This window comes from Dermacentor andersoni, chromosome 2, assembly GCF_023375885.2.
Source record: "Dermacentor andersoni chromosome 2, qqDerAnde1_hic_scaffold, whole genome shotgun sequence".
Taxonomy (NCBI): domain Eukaryota; kingdom Metazoa; phylum Arthropoda; class Arachnida; order Ixodida; family Ixodidae; genus Dermacentor; species Dermacentor andersoni.
This window is the reverse complement of record NC_092815.1, coordinates 97,934,057-97,951,247: the sequence shown is the minus strand read 5'-3', so window position 1 is coordinate 97,951,247 and position 17,191 is coordinate 97,934,057. Positions and strand designations below refer to the sequence as shown.

The following is a 17,191-nucleotide window of genomic DNA, read 5'->3' as shown; positions in this document are numbered from 1 at the left end:
CAGGATCGGCAGAATTAGACCACTTAGGGCGGCTCTCGCCAAGCTGCCTGTCTGCTGTTTCATTCATAACTAGTCCTTTCTCACCAGGTACCCATACCAACCTAACTATGTTAAATAAGAGGGTCGTGGACAATTAAATGTAAATGAAATGTGTGAGCTATTATTTGCAATGAGACCTGAACACAAAGACAAAGTATCTACTAGTATAAGAACTTTCTACATTGATGAGTTCCCTTTTCGTAGGGCTAGTATAACCGCCAGAAACTCAACTAAATATACTGGCATGTACTCGGGAAGTCTTAAGACGAACGACCACTCAAAAGCGGAAGAGAAAATGCCAATTGCAGATTTTTGTTCCGGTTGTGATGCATCTTTCGCTGTGAGGGTGTTTATATTTAGATCATAAAATGATTTTGTAGTAGACCGTTTAATATACTGCAAGAGAAATGATTCGCGCTGCTCGAATAGATATCAACAAATATAATCGGGAGGTTCTCCTTCTCACTACCCAGTACGTGGGACCTGACATAATTGTACATCTAAGGGACCAACAAGTGCCTCTAACAAGGCGACCTGAGGAGTGTGGAACCGAGGCCAGGAAGATTGAAAAGCTAATACGGGCTGAGAAAATTGGCAGTCACTTTAGCATACGCCAAAGAGGATGAAGGTCGAAAGCCTGCGCGCTCACGAGACATTCATTAAATTACTTGACATTCTCGTCCGAATGCGTTGTTAATTCTCATTACTTGTGCTCTCCTCCCAAAGGTAGCGGGTTCAAGTGCCTTAATTAACTCCATCTTAACTAACTTCGCCTTAATTAACACCAATGGTCGGGGGTTCGACTCCAGCCAAAGGTCGTGGGTTTGAGTGCCTTAACACAGAAGATCGTGCGTTCCTGTGCCTTAATTAGCTATATCTTAATTACCGCGCATTCATTAATTTCGCCTTAATGCAGTCGTGTGTTCCAATCCCCTTAATTCTGGTGGAACTGAATTTTGGTGCCACAACGCTGGACGGTCAGTATTTCGATAACGCCGGACATCGAATTTTTCGACCCATGAGCCTAAAATTATTTGTAATTTTTATGGGGGAATCATACATATTTAAGAATGTCTGGACCGTTAATGACCGGAATCTGCACAAAATAGACGACAAGTGAGCTTCTAGGTATGGTGCAGTGTTAGCAACGAACTTTGGTAAACCAAGGCACAGGCGTAGAGCTTTCTGTTTTAGAAGCACAAGGTGACTTAATTTTTATGGCGGCGCACCACCCGAATATACACTTTCAAACTCCAAAATTGGCCTTAAAATTTTTATAAATTACCACAACATGCTCTCTCCGCATCCCCGATCGACTATTTACAAAGCCTCCTTAACATACCAATGCTCGAACTTTCTTTTTCAATTTATATATTCAATGTGCATGCGCCAACTGAGCTGGTTATTATATATTATGCCCAGGTATTTCACAGATCACACATGAGGTGTATTCCGCAGGTGTTACGTGAGCGTTTTATGTAATGAATAACTTAAAGATACAACTGTAATTGAGCACTTTTTGATGTTAAGGAATAGGTGAATATTATGTAATCAGTGTTCTATGGTGCACAAATATGTTTGCAAACAATTATAAAATCTTCTAAGAAGAATTTCTTTGTGATGAACACAACGTCGTCTTCGTCCGCCCCTGCATCGCCTACTATGGTCTCCGAAATAGAAGAACGAACGCCACAGCCCTCTGTGTCAACGTAGGGCCCAAATTCCCGCTAAAATTGCAGAACGCCTTCCCTGCGCAATAGCGCAGAAGAAAACGCGCCCGGTTTTCAACTACGTTTCCACAGGGACGCGGACTTGATCCCCAGTGGCGGTAGGGGTAAAGTTTCGGTTTTCTTCGAAATATGGCGGAATGTGAAGCCGAGGGTGAAGAGGTGGCGAAACGACGACAGCTTGATGACGATGACGGTGGAATGACAACGGTGGCGTAACGGAAAAGACGAACAGGCAGGGCCATCGAGGAGATTTTAACCGCTTCCGTAGTGAACGTTCATCGAAGGTTAGGGTAGGACGACATCCACCGCGGACGCCATACGGTCTCGCTTAAAGGGCCCAGATTGGCAACGCGAAATTTAAATTGCCTCCTATCTCTTGTAATATTGAACCAATTTGAAAAATTGCCTGTGGCAATATGCTCCCTAGGCGACACTGCACAAGTTCAAGTGTATGAACAAAATTTCTTATGGGGCATGGTAAGGGACCCTTTAAGGTGGACACACGAATTATTCCCATGACCGAAGGGGAACCTCTTTGTTCCGACTCCTTCGTATACTGCCCACGAACCATGTTGCTTAGCTTTAGTGACCTTACGAGGACCGATGCATTCATCATGACATGGTCAGTGAATCTTTAAACAGAAGGCAGCGAATATTTCAGAAGTGGAATCGCTCAGCTGTCACCAATGCTTGCTTAAGTAAATGTCATGTCATGTTTCCCTGTACACTTCAGTGAATAAACAAGACCTACTGTACCGAACAAAAACTTTGTAGGTCAATTTGTAGGTAGGTCAGTTAAACTAACATCCGATTTGGTAACCTACACTGAAGGTAAGGAAACGGGGGAATAAAGTTGTTTCACATGGAATTAAGTGAGCTCGTTGCGTAGTACATTCTCAGCTTTGTCTTCGCCACAATCCATGCTCGGCCTTACTTGATGTTTCACAGTCTCTTGCGCAAACCTAACCTAGTGTATTATTTAGGACAAGAAGGTTTATGACGAATAATATCAATAGCATAAGGCACTACTCAATGTAAATTCGTAAAATGAACAAGATGGGGTATTTTACTCTTGCCCATTTGACGCACAAGAAAAATATGTGATGAATGGTGGTGTTCTTCCTAAATGACCAAACAGTAAACGACTATGAAATCAATCAAATATTTCGAAACGTAGACAGGAAAGGAAAGGCTGGGCGAGAGTCTCAGAGGGGGCTTTAATTTTCGCACCGGAATACGTAGAGCGACCTTGACGTCGGCCGTCACGGTGTACGGAGCACCTCATGGGAAGCTCCCATGCCCATTGCCAATTGACTGTCACGAGACGGTCTTGGAACGGGCCTGCGTCGCTGCTCCGAGAAGACCTTCGCCGCGTGACCGAGACCTGTTTTGCCGGCGACGACGACATGGTCGGGGATCGACGCCGCAATATGCGGATGCGACCGAGATACAGAGGCGCGACGGCGAGCCGCTCTTGGAGGCGTGTCAGGAGCGCGACGGTGTCGGCAGTGAGTCGGACGCTTTCGAGCGTGTTCCGCATTCGCACGTGATTGGCGTGCCGTAACTGAGCGGTTTCGTTCCTTTTACTGTTCGTTTTAACTTATTTTCTCCTGGCAGATGCGATTCCACGACACCACGGTCGCACTTTCGCTTGGTTCACCTTCCATTTTACATTCCCGCCGGAGCACGAGATTATACAACTTCGACCGCACACATCGTCGCATCAGAAAGTCATTCAAGCGTTGGCGTAGTTACCGCGGTTAACCGGCCTGGCCGAAGCCTTTTGGTCAACTTATATTCGTGCTTTCTTGTTTTTGTGGAACTCGCGCGTTCTCCTCGTCTTATCTTTCTAACCACCTCAGCCCCACTGCTGGCAAAATGTGGCGGTCACGATTGTTACGTGTAAATAACTTCATGGCCTTTCTTCACGTCTCTTTTCCCTCTCACTTTTTTCATTGTGGCAAAACGAGACTTCCTTTTAAAAGACATTAAGGCTTGAGTATGTGTTCAGTAGGATGAACAAATTTGAAATCAATCAATTAATAGATTATTCGACGAACAATGGTATCTATCAGAGGCTCTGAGAGTATTTAAACAAACGAACGAACAAGCAAGCAAACAAGCAAGCAAGCAAGCAAGCAAGCAAGCAAGCAAGCAAGCAAGCAAGCAAGCAAGCAAGCAAACAAGGAAACAAGCAAAAAAATAATAAATAAATAAATAAATAAATAAATAAATAAATAAATAACATCTACCGTGAAATTTCCTGCGCAAATGTGAGATATGTTTAATCTGTGGCGTCTTAATTTCTATGCTCAATTTAAGTAACGAAAGTGTTTGCCCTTGCTTATTTCCTTGCCTTTCTCCTCTTGTTTAATTTTCGTCAGTTACTTAGAAATTGCCCTATAGGTTATCGACATCAAGGACCCTGTTAAGCAGCGAAGAAGCACAACTCCATATAGGAATGAACAGGGGCTCTCTATTCTGGCACGGGAGTGCCGCTCAAACCAGGGTGAACGCCCTAAGGCATAAAAACTCGGGCACGAATTTCGTTCGCGTTGCGCACGACGCTGTACAAAGCGCAGCCATGCATTAGGACGCGTGCCAATGGCGAAGACGAAGAACTAGCCGAGCCGACGCTTTTATTTTTGTTTTAAGACAGCGAGAGAAAGAGACGTTCTTAAGTACATGCTGGGGATGGTAGATGCTTTTTGTATTTTTCAATCTTCTTCGTCGTAGGAAATACAAGGATGAAACAGAGGCATTCTACACACCACACTGGGTGCGCCGGCAGCAAGTCGTCGATTCGCTCTTTGCACTCACAAAGAAGTAAGGACATTCAAAAAACGCACTCGCCAATATGAATGGTTTCAAAAGGTCTGCGCAGGCGCCGGCACCGAGCAAGGCATCAGAACTATTGAAAATTTGTGACACAACGATATGGGTGCTCTTAAAAATTATTCTCGAAATACAGAAGTAGAAGTATTCGAAAAGTGCAATTTTTAAATTGGTTTTGTTCCAGCCAAGAACGTTACAGTTAAATTCAAATTGTCGCACACGACTACATCTACATCGGCAGAACTTGCAGCTCTCCATGCCGCTATCATGTACATCACCGAAGAGCCAACAGAAAAATGGGTCGTATTTTGTGACTCTAAGGCAGCCCTTCATAGCATCAAGTCCGCATTACGTCACAGAACTTACGAGCAAATGAAATCAGGGGACTGCACCACCTTGCTCTGGAAAGAGGACACACATTATATTTCAGTGGATTCCTGCTCACTGTGGCATCGTCGGCAACAACCTAGCTGACAAGGCTGCCCGGTGTGCCCACGAAGATACCAAGACGCGTCCAACACCTTTGGCGAGGTCGGACGCTGCCAGGAAACTTCGCCTACTTGCGCGCAAGAAGCCCCAAGATCTCTGGATTTCAAGTGGCTTCAACTGCAGATTACGTAAACTGGACCCCACGCTACGGCTACAACTGCCATCTAGCCTTTCCCGCGGCGAAGCAACCTTGTTGTGTCGCTTGTGGTTGGGAATGGCGTTCACGAACGCATACTCCTACCGTATGGGAATGGCCGAGAGCCCGATGTGCGACTCCTGTGGGTGCGAGGAGACCATCGAGCACATATTGTGTACCTGCCCTCGCTACGATGTCGAACGCCTCTCTCTGCGGGCAACTTTACGCAGACTAGACTCGAGACCGTTCACCGAGTCAAAGATACTCGGACAGTGGCCACAACCGTCACTGGCTCGAAAAGTGATTCGTGCACTAGTGCGGTACTTGAAGTGCACGGGCGTAAGAGACCGCTTATAGTGTCATTGTGTACGCTGTCCCTCCCACACGTACTCAGTACTTACTCTCTCCCTTTCTTCCTCTTTCTATTCCCCTTTCCCCCACCCCCAGTGTAGGGTAGCAAACCGGATGCTGTTCTGGTTGACCTCCCTGCCTTTCTTACCCTTGCTTTCTCTTTCTCTTTCTTAAATTGGTTTCCATGCGAATATTTGAGAAAATGGTATTTGTATATCTAACCAAATACCGAGTCTTATTACTTTCTAAACGAAATAATATATAAAGGTTCCGCGGAATGCATTTCAGCAAACGAACGAACGAACGAAGGAAAGGAAGAAAGAACGAAAGAAAGAAAGAAAGAAAGAACGAAAGAAAGAACGAAAGAATGAACGAAAGAAAGAAAGAACGAACGAAAGAAAGAAAGAACGAACGAACGAACGAAAGAAAGAATGAATGAACGAAAGAAAGAAAGAACGAAAGAAAGAAAGAAAGTTGGAAGGCGATTCAATCTCTACACGATGTCGATGAAGGACAATGTCTTCCTAAGTGAGTTGTTGGTGTGAATGGGGCAGAGTAATTGGGGCGCGGCGCTGCTTGTCAGACTGCTTAGATTTTTAGACTGCACCGCCCTGGATATCGGTGCAAATTTTTAGAATGTCCTACCTTTGGTGTCGGCTCACGTGTTTACACTGCACAGACACACGGCAATGGTCCCCACTTTTAGAGTGCACCATCTTTGGTACCGACCCACATTTTAGACGACCTACACTCGCGGAAATGGTGCACATGTTTAGATTACAATATCTTTGCGATTGGCCCCCGTATTCGACGGTACCTGCATGTGGGAATGGTCAACACTTTTAGGCTGCGCTACCGTTGGTATCGGCCCACATCTTCGACGTAAAGGGTGAACAGCGCACACAGACGGGGACAGAGTTAGGAACAACAGGACATAGCTCTGTGTCCTGTTGTTCGTCACTCTGATCCCGTCTGTGTGCGATGCTCACACTTTAAGGTGCTTTACACACTAGCCCACCAATCTATACTTGTGGATCACATTTTAGACGACACACATTCACGAGAATGGTGCACATATTTAGACTATACTATTTTGGGGGTCGGCCCAGATCTTTAGACTGCGCATAACCATGGGAGCGGTGTACATGGCATTACCTTCGGGCTCGACCCAGATTTTTAGAAAGCTCTATCCTCTGAATCGGCCAACGAAAAAGGCTAGAAACACGCATACCCCATACGGAGAAGGGGGGGGGGGGGGGGTAACTCACTAAGAAATGCATTGTCCCAAAACATGGCGTTTAGGTTATGTGATGTGCATAAAGGCGTTGATAACTGGATGTCAGGTCAGCTGAGATGCTTCTACGTAAGAAAGAATGAAAAGGTGATCGTATTTGGGTCACCAGTGACTATGAAAGTAATAAAATTTATGCAGATTTAAAGTGCATTTCGGAATCTATGCAAACCCGCCGTGGTTGCTCAGTGGCTATGGTGTTGGGCTGATGAGCACGAGGTCGCGGGATAGAATCCCGGCCACGGCGGCCGCATTTCGATGGGGGCGAAATGCGAAAACACCCGTGTGCTTAGATTTAAGCGCACGTTAAAGAACCCCAGGTGGTCAAAATTTGCGCAGTCCTCCACTACGGCGTGTCTCATAATCGAAAAGTGGTTTTGGCACGTAAAACCCCATAATTAGAATTATAATCTATGCAAAAATTTTGTGAATTGGTTAATAAATGCTTTATGCCTTACTGCGATGTGCACAAGCGTGTGTATTTTCATGCTGTGCAACCTGTAACGTCATGCACTGCTTTTATTTATGACTCGCACAGGGCACAACCTCAATCAAGTACAATGTTTAACTTTATGCACTACACTGTTTACATGCTATGTCGGAATGAAAACAACAAATCAGGCGGATGAACAATGGGATACGTTCTCGCATCAATATAAGAAGGCTAAGGCCACGTATGATGCCTGTCGAGGGAATAATGGAGATGAAAGATTGCGACAACCCTCGCGAGCACTTCATGCGGTTACGGAGCCGGGGGTTGTGAAGTCGCTCGGCGATTTGAACGGTACATAAAACGACAAAACAAAGAGAGAAATTAATATTGCTAAAAAAAAAAAGAGACAGACTAGATGAAATGCAGTCCTCAGAAGCACGGTATAATCCGTTCAGCTGTACTCACCTATAACCACACATAAACCTAAATTATGTTACCATGACAACCGTGCCGGATTGGTTTTTAGTGGGTATTGTATCTGTGGCCTGGACACAGAGGTATGTATTCATATATTTAAATTTTAGCTTTCTCCTTACATTTTTCCTTGGCTTCTCTTCGACTACACCTATCTGCTGAGCCGCCGTTATCTATTTAGATAGCGATGTACCGACAGAGTTCGCCTCGTTATTGACAGCTGCGGCCACAGTTCCACCGTGTTCTCCTGCGCTCATGTGACTAGCCATACAACTGATAAAACGATAACCTCATTTGGCATGCGCTCCTGCTGAAAGGTCTTGGGTGACTGAAACCAGGCGCAACTTTTCCATACCCTCATTCGCCGTTACGAAAGGACTTACGTGGGACGAGACATGTGGTCATGGCAGAGTGAGGCATGTAACAGCTAAAAGTGAAGCCACCCCACGTGCCGACATTGTCTTCATTCGAAGAAAATGAGAGAATCAGTTAAATGATACTAACAAAACAATAACAAATACAGCTTTTCTAAATTTCGAGGAGATCACGTTCTCAGCGAGGTATTTCGGCAGGCTGCTAAATGGAGCCGGTAAATTTAGCTTCTGGAAATATGTTGGACCGATAAATCTTCGAAGAACTAAACTTTTCATTAAGACCACCGATTAGAACCGAAATCATTTGCTCATTTATTATTTATTTTTCAAGCGTTTACACCAATGCAAACGCAACAAGTCTTCAGGACATGAAAGGGGGAAGCGGGAACTTCGAAGTGAAGCTGTACTAGGGAGTTTTACACTGTACCATTCTGTTGCCTGAATGCTCTATTGCGAAATCAATTAGTGGCAACGTGGAATGTTTTGTCGAGGATTGTGGCGACAGTGAACCTAAAAAAAATTAGAAACTCGTTAACGAGGAAAAAAACAATCTGGCCGAGCAATAATACCTATTATAATCCACGATAAGAAAATAAAATTATTAAGTATCTAGTTGTCCCCACTGCACTGAAACCTTTTGCTCAATGGCTCACATGCTCTGGCGATGTCCCGCGTTGCCTAACGACTTCCTCTCCAGCGAACCGAATGGGAGGAGGCCATCAGAAGCACGGTACTCCGAAAGCAAGCCCAGGCTATCCAGAGGGCCCAGGAAAGAGCGGAGCGTCACGGCGTTCTGTCCTTTACGTGGGCGCGGCCAGCGGCTACAATGGCCTCCCGTTAGGACGTCCTGACAGTAGCTCCTCAGGATTATTTTAAATAAAGTTCGTTGTCTGTCTGTCTGTCTAGCTGGTTTCCGTGATCTTGAATTTTGTATTGTTGTATTGTTGTTAGCAGGTACTCGTGGTTTCGAAATGGTTTTTTCGATAGCCACGCACCATTTCCTAATGGTTTCGAAGCAAATTATGCGGTTTCATAATTTTGCGTACATTAATCTTGTATATATTCGATGCGCATAGAGCCGGTTTCTCTGGCACGCAGAAGAAAACACAGGACCGCTGCGAATTACGAAGTAAAATGAAACGCAATGTGGAGAAATGAGTCCCGAAGTTCGCGAATATTAACTAATTGGAAGCGCTTTTTTTCGGCAGAAACTAAAATAATAACGCTCTCCTGGGTGTTCCACCACAAATCACTCACTAACATGGAAGAAAGCCGCGTGCATTACCTCGTCTGGACACACATGTGTTCGAAAACAACACTGCGAACACCACACGAAGCAAATCGCTGGTTAATCTTGCTCATCTGACTGCTGTCATCAGACGAATGCCGAAGAATCGCTACTTTTCTTCATGCGAACTTGACTGTAGCAACGTTTAGCTCACCGCAGCCCGATGGATCTTGGTACACAAAATACAATGAAGAATGAAATTTTGCAACACTGGTGGTCTAGTTATTGCGGTGAAGCGAGTCACTCCACAAAGTTCTCGTTACGGCGATGATCAGAGGCTCTATACTGATGCAACGACTGAAACATGCTGAGGATGGGGTTGCCACTTTCTCTGCCGAGAGAGCTGTGAATAGGTAGGTTCCTGAAGTCTCACATATCTCGAATGCTTACCGGTCGTTTTTCAGTAACCACATGCTCCATGTGCCAAATAATACACCACGGGCCCGGCAGTAAGCTGATCGTTCTGTATGTACGTTGTTACTATGCAGCATGAAGGGGAGAGAAACAGAAGAGAGGAAAGGCAGGGAGCTTAACCAGACGCGCATTCGCGTTTGTACCCTGCACTGGGCGAAGCGGCTATAGGCATGAAAAGAGAGAAAGAGGAGAGAGAGCACAGTTTCGCGCATATTTGAAGATGTGCACCGAGTCTATAAACGATCGCCAAGACCTGTCGACTTCAGATACTGCAACAATGGACGCACACGGCTACGGTCCAAGGATCTTCATTTGTGACAATGGTCTAGAGTTCAGCCGGTTCAATTTTGTCCGAAGAGGTTCACGCTCGACGTCGTACAGCGTGGATGATATAGTACAGAACGTCGTAATTTGTCGTAATATATAGAAGGATACAATAAAAAAAAAACAGTGCAGTAGCCTTTAGTGCAGTAGTAACAATGAAGATGTACGTTATTATGGAGACCAATACGAAACAAAGAATGAATCCCAGCGTATGACGCAGATGCAAGAAAAAAAATACATGCTATCGTAAGAATAACTGCTGTAATATAACGCTTGAGCTGCCCCCAAAATAGCAAAGAGGAAGCTATCTTTCCGCCGCCCTAAATAGAGGCGAAAAGAAAGAAATGAAATGAAAGATGACAACGCAAGAAAAACGCGAGACAGACGAACTTGCGAATCGACCTTACGCTTTCAGGTTGGTCCGACGGGCATTGCGGTACACCGTTGGGAGTGGCGGCGGGCGCAAAAAGCGCCATCACTACAGAGAGCTTCCTTCCGGCGCTTATCTTTCAACCAAAGAGCCCCGAGCACAGTCACATTCGGGGTGTCGCAGAATCGACGCCGAGGTGTCGCCGCTGGCGAAGTAGAGCATGCACATGACACGGTGATCTCGGTCGCAATAATCCGAGCGGATAACGCGCGCTCCGGGTGCTGCTTCGACACCACACGGCGCAGCATGGGCGGCGATGGCCGCTCGCAAGTGCGCTTGTCCTCGATTCCCGGCATACGCAGGCGTCCAACTGGTTCCCCCGGCGTCGCCAACCACTCCGAACTCTCGCTCACTTTTTCACTCTCGGTGACCTCTTCCATTCTATAGGTGGCTCCCTCACATTCCACAAACCTTTCCTCCGCATACGAAGGCATATATTAAGCGATTGCCTAACATCATGCGGAGGCACACGTTGCCAGAGAAAAGCAGGAAACTACCTTACGCGCGGGTGACCATAGGCTGCTGTCTAATACGCGAGTCTTAGGTTCCGTAAGCCGGTCCTTGCCTTTCTCTTAGTTCTATGCGCAGCTGGCGTCGAAAGGTGTACGCACTGCGGAATATGAAAAACAAAAACAAAACGTCAATTTTCTGAGCAGTTTGCAGTTTGTTGGTATAGCCAGCAAGATCGTGCAATCCTGCGTCGTTCACATACAAGCTAGTGCCTACAGTGCCTATAGTAATCCGAAGACCAGGCTGCTTGCCCATGCTGCGGAAATACGTACTGCAGGCTTTTCACAGCTACCGCGGAACGCAAACGATATATATATATATATATATATATATACGCGCCTGCCAAATTGGGATGCACTGAGATTAGGGCACCTCCGCTGTATTAAGCGATATTAAGCTTTACCAAGCGTCTAGAGTACATCCGTCGACAAAGAAGATACAAGAAGGAAATATAAAGTTGAGCTTACATCAGTCAGTGTTTTCCTCTGTAAGGAGAGGTGGTATGCAAGAATAGAAGTGAAGACGAAAGACCGGATTTGAACATTCCGGCACAGTCATTAACCTACGTCACAAACGTCAATAGCGCCCTATTGGGTGAGCTGTTTATGATTGTAAAGAAATGTAAGGATTAGCATTTTCCCCACAAAGCGAACGAAAAGTCAGTCTACCACCTTCTGTGTTCATTTCCTGCATAAAGGGGGCCCTCAAAATACTGCAGTCTTTATGACTTCGTCATGACATCGTGCACACGTTATTACAGGAGGCAAACTGTATAAAATTTTCTTCACTAACAAGGAATTCGTTTCCGCTGAAGTAACACGGCGAGAAAAGTCAAGCAGTAGTCTACAACATAGTCTAAAAACTATCTTTGCCGTCTTGTCGGCGTCTTGTCTTCGGCGTTTTAGAGGCACTAGTTTGGCAGTTCAGAGCTCAAAAGACTAGGAACCGTCACGCCATCAGTCAGTGACGGAAAGCCTGCCACCTGGCAGGAGGAACAGGAGCAATTTCGCGACTCTCAGCTTCCATAACGCGGCTACCCCGAGTCGCCTGCGTGGACACGCAGCCCCCTTTAAGTCTTTAGCTACGTGTTGTTGGTTCAGAACACCTGATGAGCGCGATATAGCTGCCTGAAGCATTCGCAATGTTTCATAAACGGCAGCCAAAATGCCCACGAAGTGTCGTATATAGCTTGAAATAACACTGGACAACTATCAGGTACACGCGCGCCTAACAGGAAGAAGAGCAGGGAGCAACAGTGTATCAGGTTGTCGCTGAAGAGCTCGCGATAACGCTATTGAACTGAAGCCTCCACAGCGTCAGAAGCGGCAGCTTGAGTTTCCAAAGCATGCAAACAAATGTAAATCTCGAGCGCGAAGTGTTTCAGATAATGCCGACCTGCGAGCTTGGTACCTCTTATATAGTGAGGGCTCAGGTCACCCGCGTTTTCCTCAAACTTGAGAAGTCAAAAGTCTCAGTCTCCTTGACATTTCTTGCCTCTGGCCTGGCGGGCCAGATAAACCGGACAGCACGCGTGCACATGGTCTTATATTCGCGGATAACTTTTTGGGCAATGAAGGGAAAGCTACAGGGGCGAAGCTTCTCCACATGGTTACTGCGTGAAAGTACAGTCCGTCCGAGTACGACAGCGCTTTCAATTTCTTGGAAACGATACTGAATCAGCCTAGCTTCCACGTGCGACGGTTTCGAATGTCCCCGAACATGAAGGAGAAAAGCAGATAAATACTGTATTTATTCAATTACAGGGTGACGATTTCTTTTTTCGAAGATGCTCAAGATGGAACTATCGACCTATATTTGTGACAAAAAACAAAACAAAAAACTAAGGAATCCTGTTTCCGAGCGTTTTTTCACCATCACCAGAATTTTCAGGTAATTCTGGCATTTTTACCAGGAATAGTGTACCCTGATCGACGGTAATTGAAGCCGGGCCACTCACACTTCCACCCGATTTAGCAGCGTCCTCGTCGGCAGCCTCAAGGAAGCGGAACTGCCTCTCCAGCGACAGCGAGGTTACCCTGATAGACGTGATCGAGAGCGATGACAGCTCCGGCGACAACTACATGAATGTCCTGAGTCACAAAGCAAAGCGGCGGATGCGCAGGACCTATGTGGACATGCCTACCATGAGGGCTTCACGGAGTTAGCCGATGGACACCATCCTCTTCTTACCTGCGCTACCCTCCGGCAACATGAGGTTCCTTTACAGGCAAGTTGCATCGGTGGAGCTCGAGGCACTGTCGCCGATTGGCATTGAGGACGTCAGAGTGAACGCATGTAAAAATGTTGTTGCGGTAGACATCGCTCAAGCGTTAGTGTTAGACTCTCTGAGTGCTGTCACTATCCTCGCCGACACGAACGTTCGTAGCACCACCCCGCTGGGAAAAGAGGCTGCTACAAGTGTCATATATGATACTGATGGGGCCATCTCAAGTGAGGATCTGCCGCTTTAGATTAAGCCTGGCAACGATGGGACCCAAATACTCCAGCTGGCCCATCTCGGAAATTCCCGATGTGTAAAAATTGTCGTTAAAAGTGACTTCCTTCCATCGCATGGTAAAGTAGGTCATTTCCACTATGCTGTTTGGTCCTTCGTTTCGAAGCCACTTCAGAGCAGAAAATGTCAGAACTTCGGTCACGTGAGCGCCGTCTGTGGAAAGTCCACGATATGTTCCCGTCATGAAGCACAAAATTCTGTAGACAACTGCTACGGTAAAACTTATAAGTTTCCAAACTGTCAGGGGTCCCGCGCCGCCTCATCAAAGGAATGTACAAAAGTTAAGCGGGAACCCTCAGTTTTGAAGAAAATGGTGAGGTACCGTTCGCCTCATCGAAAAACAGCTGCTAACGTCAGGCGACGTCGTTCTCGTCACGAACGCCCATCAAGGAATTCTGTTCGGAGCGCACAGCATATACGCCCGCAAGGCCTCTTGCTGTTGACTCCGCTCTACCACCGCTGAATAATTCATCCGACCCGCGCAGTGATAATGCAGCAGCTGAATCGAATGCCATGGTTTAAGCATGTCCACCATTTCAAAGGATAAGCCTTGCGGTTAAACTGCAACAAGGAGTGGCACCACAATGCTCCACACTTCACCCAGATGAGCTAACAAAGCATGACCACCGAATTGTGAGGATGCTCAAGTGTTTGATAAATGCGATTTCCACGCTTGTGTACGATTCGAATACGTCAACAGCTCGAAGTGCAGTGCAAGTGTTGAATGCCCTGAGCTCAGTGCTTGCAAATCGTGCGTAGGCACAATGGCTCTTCCACTTTCTTCCCTCTGAGAAGTGCATAGTGCGACGATTTTCCAATGGAATGCCAGAGCACTTAAATCACGGATTTCATGTTATCCTCAATCCGTTTTTAAAAACAGATTTCCTATATTAGTAAGATATGAACCCAAGGTGTCAAAAGTGTTAAGGCCGTCTGGGTACGAATCTTTTATGTCGTCGACATACAGGGTATCCTGGGAAGTAATTGTTCACATCCGCATAGAACTAACCTACATTTCCCATTGGGTGTAACCTCATGATGGAAACCAATACGTGTGTCTCCACATTAAAAAAAAGTGCCCTTCACCCTTACCGGCATCTACATTTCCCTGTCTAGTTGGTTCGATGGCGACCGACTGCGAGACATCCTGGTGGCGACTCCTGGATCCTGGATTATTACTTGTGACTTTAATGATCATCATTTGCTTCGGAGAAGCTCTAGAATAGATTTGGGAGGCTGGAAACGTGGAATTTGCTTCCAACCACGAACTCAGCATCGTGAACGATGGCAGTCCAACGTACTTGCGAGGCTCGACTCATAGCAACTGTAGCAGTTGCTTGGGTTTGACTTTGGTGTCCCGACGTCTTGGTCAACGCGTTCGATGGTTTTCTGACATTTAGACTCATAGCAGTCACTATATTGCGGCCTACTTGAGTTTGTAGGCCACAATATGAGCTCCTGTTTTTCTACTTCCCGATAAATAAAGTGGTCAACGTGCAAGGCAAATGTGGAAGAGGCATGCAAAAAAGGTCTCGCCTGCAGCATTTAAGACGTCATTACAAGTGTGCTGGAAGCGTCTAAGTACACCTTTTCAGAAACAACAAAACATACGGATTTCGACATGAAACTTGAACAACTTCGAACGATTCGTAGAAGGACCAAGAGACGATACAGGCACGACAAGTGAATTCATGACATTTGAGGCGCCCGATGTATAAAAAAAAAAATCCAACGTCTATGGACGGAATGGAGGAACAAAGGTGGTAGACTTTCTGGGAATCACTTGACCCTCGCAAGCTACTGTCTATCATATTGAGCGCAGTGCGTGGTCTTGGCTCGTCTCCACAACAATGACATCTATACTGCGCCCTAGCCTTCCATCCATATCGCCGACTGAAGACATCGCAGCTGAAGGCGACGAAGGGACTACTTCGGTTTATGAAGGATACGGGCTTGGACAAGCGACTGTGACAATGATGTCACGTACCACACAAGAGTGACAGACTGTAACCAACGATGTGTGTGCCGTGTTATGTGCCCTCTATCTCTTCTCCCCATCTTTCATCCCCCCCATCCCCCTCCCATGTGTAGGGTAGCAAACCGGTTAGGCAAAACTGGTTAACCTCCCTGCCTTCCTTCTCCACTTTTTCCTTCCTAGCCTTCCATCAAGGCCGTTAGCATGTAGACATAGCCGAAGATTTCTGTGTGAACATTGCGGGAAATGTAGTCAGAATCAGAATCAGAATCCACTTTATTTCCAACACACTAGTTGGGGGCCCCCAGGCAAAAAGCTGTCGTAGACAGCTTGACGGGACCTGGGGGCCTACAGAGAGCAGCAGGCAGTGGATTTCACAAATTCGAACAACTGTAAATACATACAGACATTATGAAGAAGAAATAAACTTGTTTCATACAGATGCAGCATACAGATTATGACATTGCAGCATACAGATGCAGCATACAGATACAGACATTATGAAGAAGAAGAAATGAACTTGTTTCATACAGATGCAGCATACAAGGTGGACACTATCACAGAATGCATAAACAGTGCAGGAAATGTAGCAGCCAGGGGAAAAGAGAAAAAGTTCATTGCTTCATCAGGTAATCACGCACCTCCGATTTAAACGTGCCGAATGGGGCACTGAAATTAATGTGATTTTTTAAGAGGTTGTATAGTGTTGGTATGCAGTAATCCAGCCTAGATCTACCGTAATTTGTACGTGTACGCGGCGCTGGTATTAGCCTGTTACGTATGTTGTAGTCATACGGGGAATGTTCTGTATAGTGTGGGAGTTTATGGTTATACATATAGAGAGATAGTTTATAGTCATATAACTTAGACGCTTTAAGCATATTATGTTTAATGAATAGGGGACCAGTGGGTAATAGGCTGGGGTGTTCATTAAAGTTCTCAAAGATTCTTAATACCTTCTTTTGGAGCCGCTCCAGTTTGTTATAGTTGGTGGTTGTTGTAGTGCCCCAAACTAAAGTGCAATATGAAAGACGTGAGTAAAAATTAGCATAATATATTGCATTCTTTAGTCTGATTGGAATTAGTTCCCTCAGTCTGTAGAGGCAACCAAATGCTTTGCCTAATTCAATCGTGAGCTTAGTAACGTGCATGTTCCAAGACATTGTTTCTTCGAACCAAACCCCCAAAAACTTTTCAGATGCAACGCGTTGTAGGGCCATTCCTTGAAAGTTTAGGGTGAGTTCGAAATCGCTTTGTTTGTTGAGAGGTTTAAAAATAATATATTTAGTTTTTTTAATATTTAAGGTTAATCTGTTAGAGTTCAACCACTGTTCAAGGTTAATTAGGTAATTGTTTATTGTTGTGTTTAGGTGGGCTAAAGTTGATGCGGAAAAGAAAATATTAGTATCATCAGCATACATGACCAGTTTGGGAGAATTAGGCACATCACATAAGTCATTGATATAAAGTATAAACAATAAGGGCCCTAGAATCGACCCCTGAGGCACTCCATGTTTTACCACAGTAGTCGGAGATGACAAGCCATCGATTTTCACACACTGCTTTCTATTGTAAAGATAGTT

The 17,191-nt window shown here is 45.6% G+C and overlaps 1 protein-coding gene across 4 annotated transcripts in view; it reads right to left on the bottom strand.

Annotated features, from left to right (window-relative positions):
* Positions 1–17,191, bottom strand: part of LOC126541589 (excitatory amino acid transporter 2-like) — a 74,880-nt gene that overhangs the window by 29,391 nt on the left and 28,298 nt on the right. Inside the window, exon 1 of one of the 4 annotated variants that reach the window (XM_055076762.2) lies at positions 10,586–10,905. The exons of 2 other annotated variants lie outside the window; for them this stretch is intronic. In XM_055076762.2, the coding sequence (XP_054932737.2) occupies positions 10,586–10,654 (69 nt within the window). In that variant the 5' untranslated portion in view covers positions 10,655–10,905. Of the gene's footprint in view, positions 1–10,585; positions 10,906–17,191 lie in introns of those variants that run through there. One more of the 4 variants, XM_050188415.3, reaches the window with a different exon arrangement.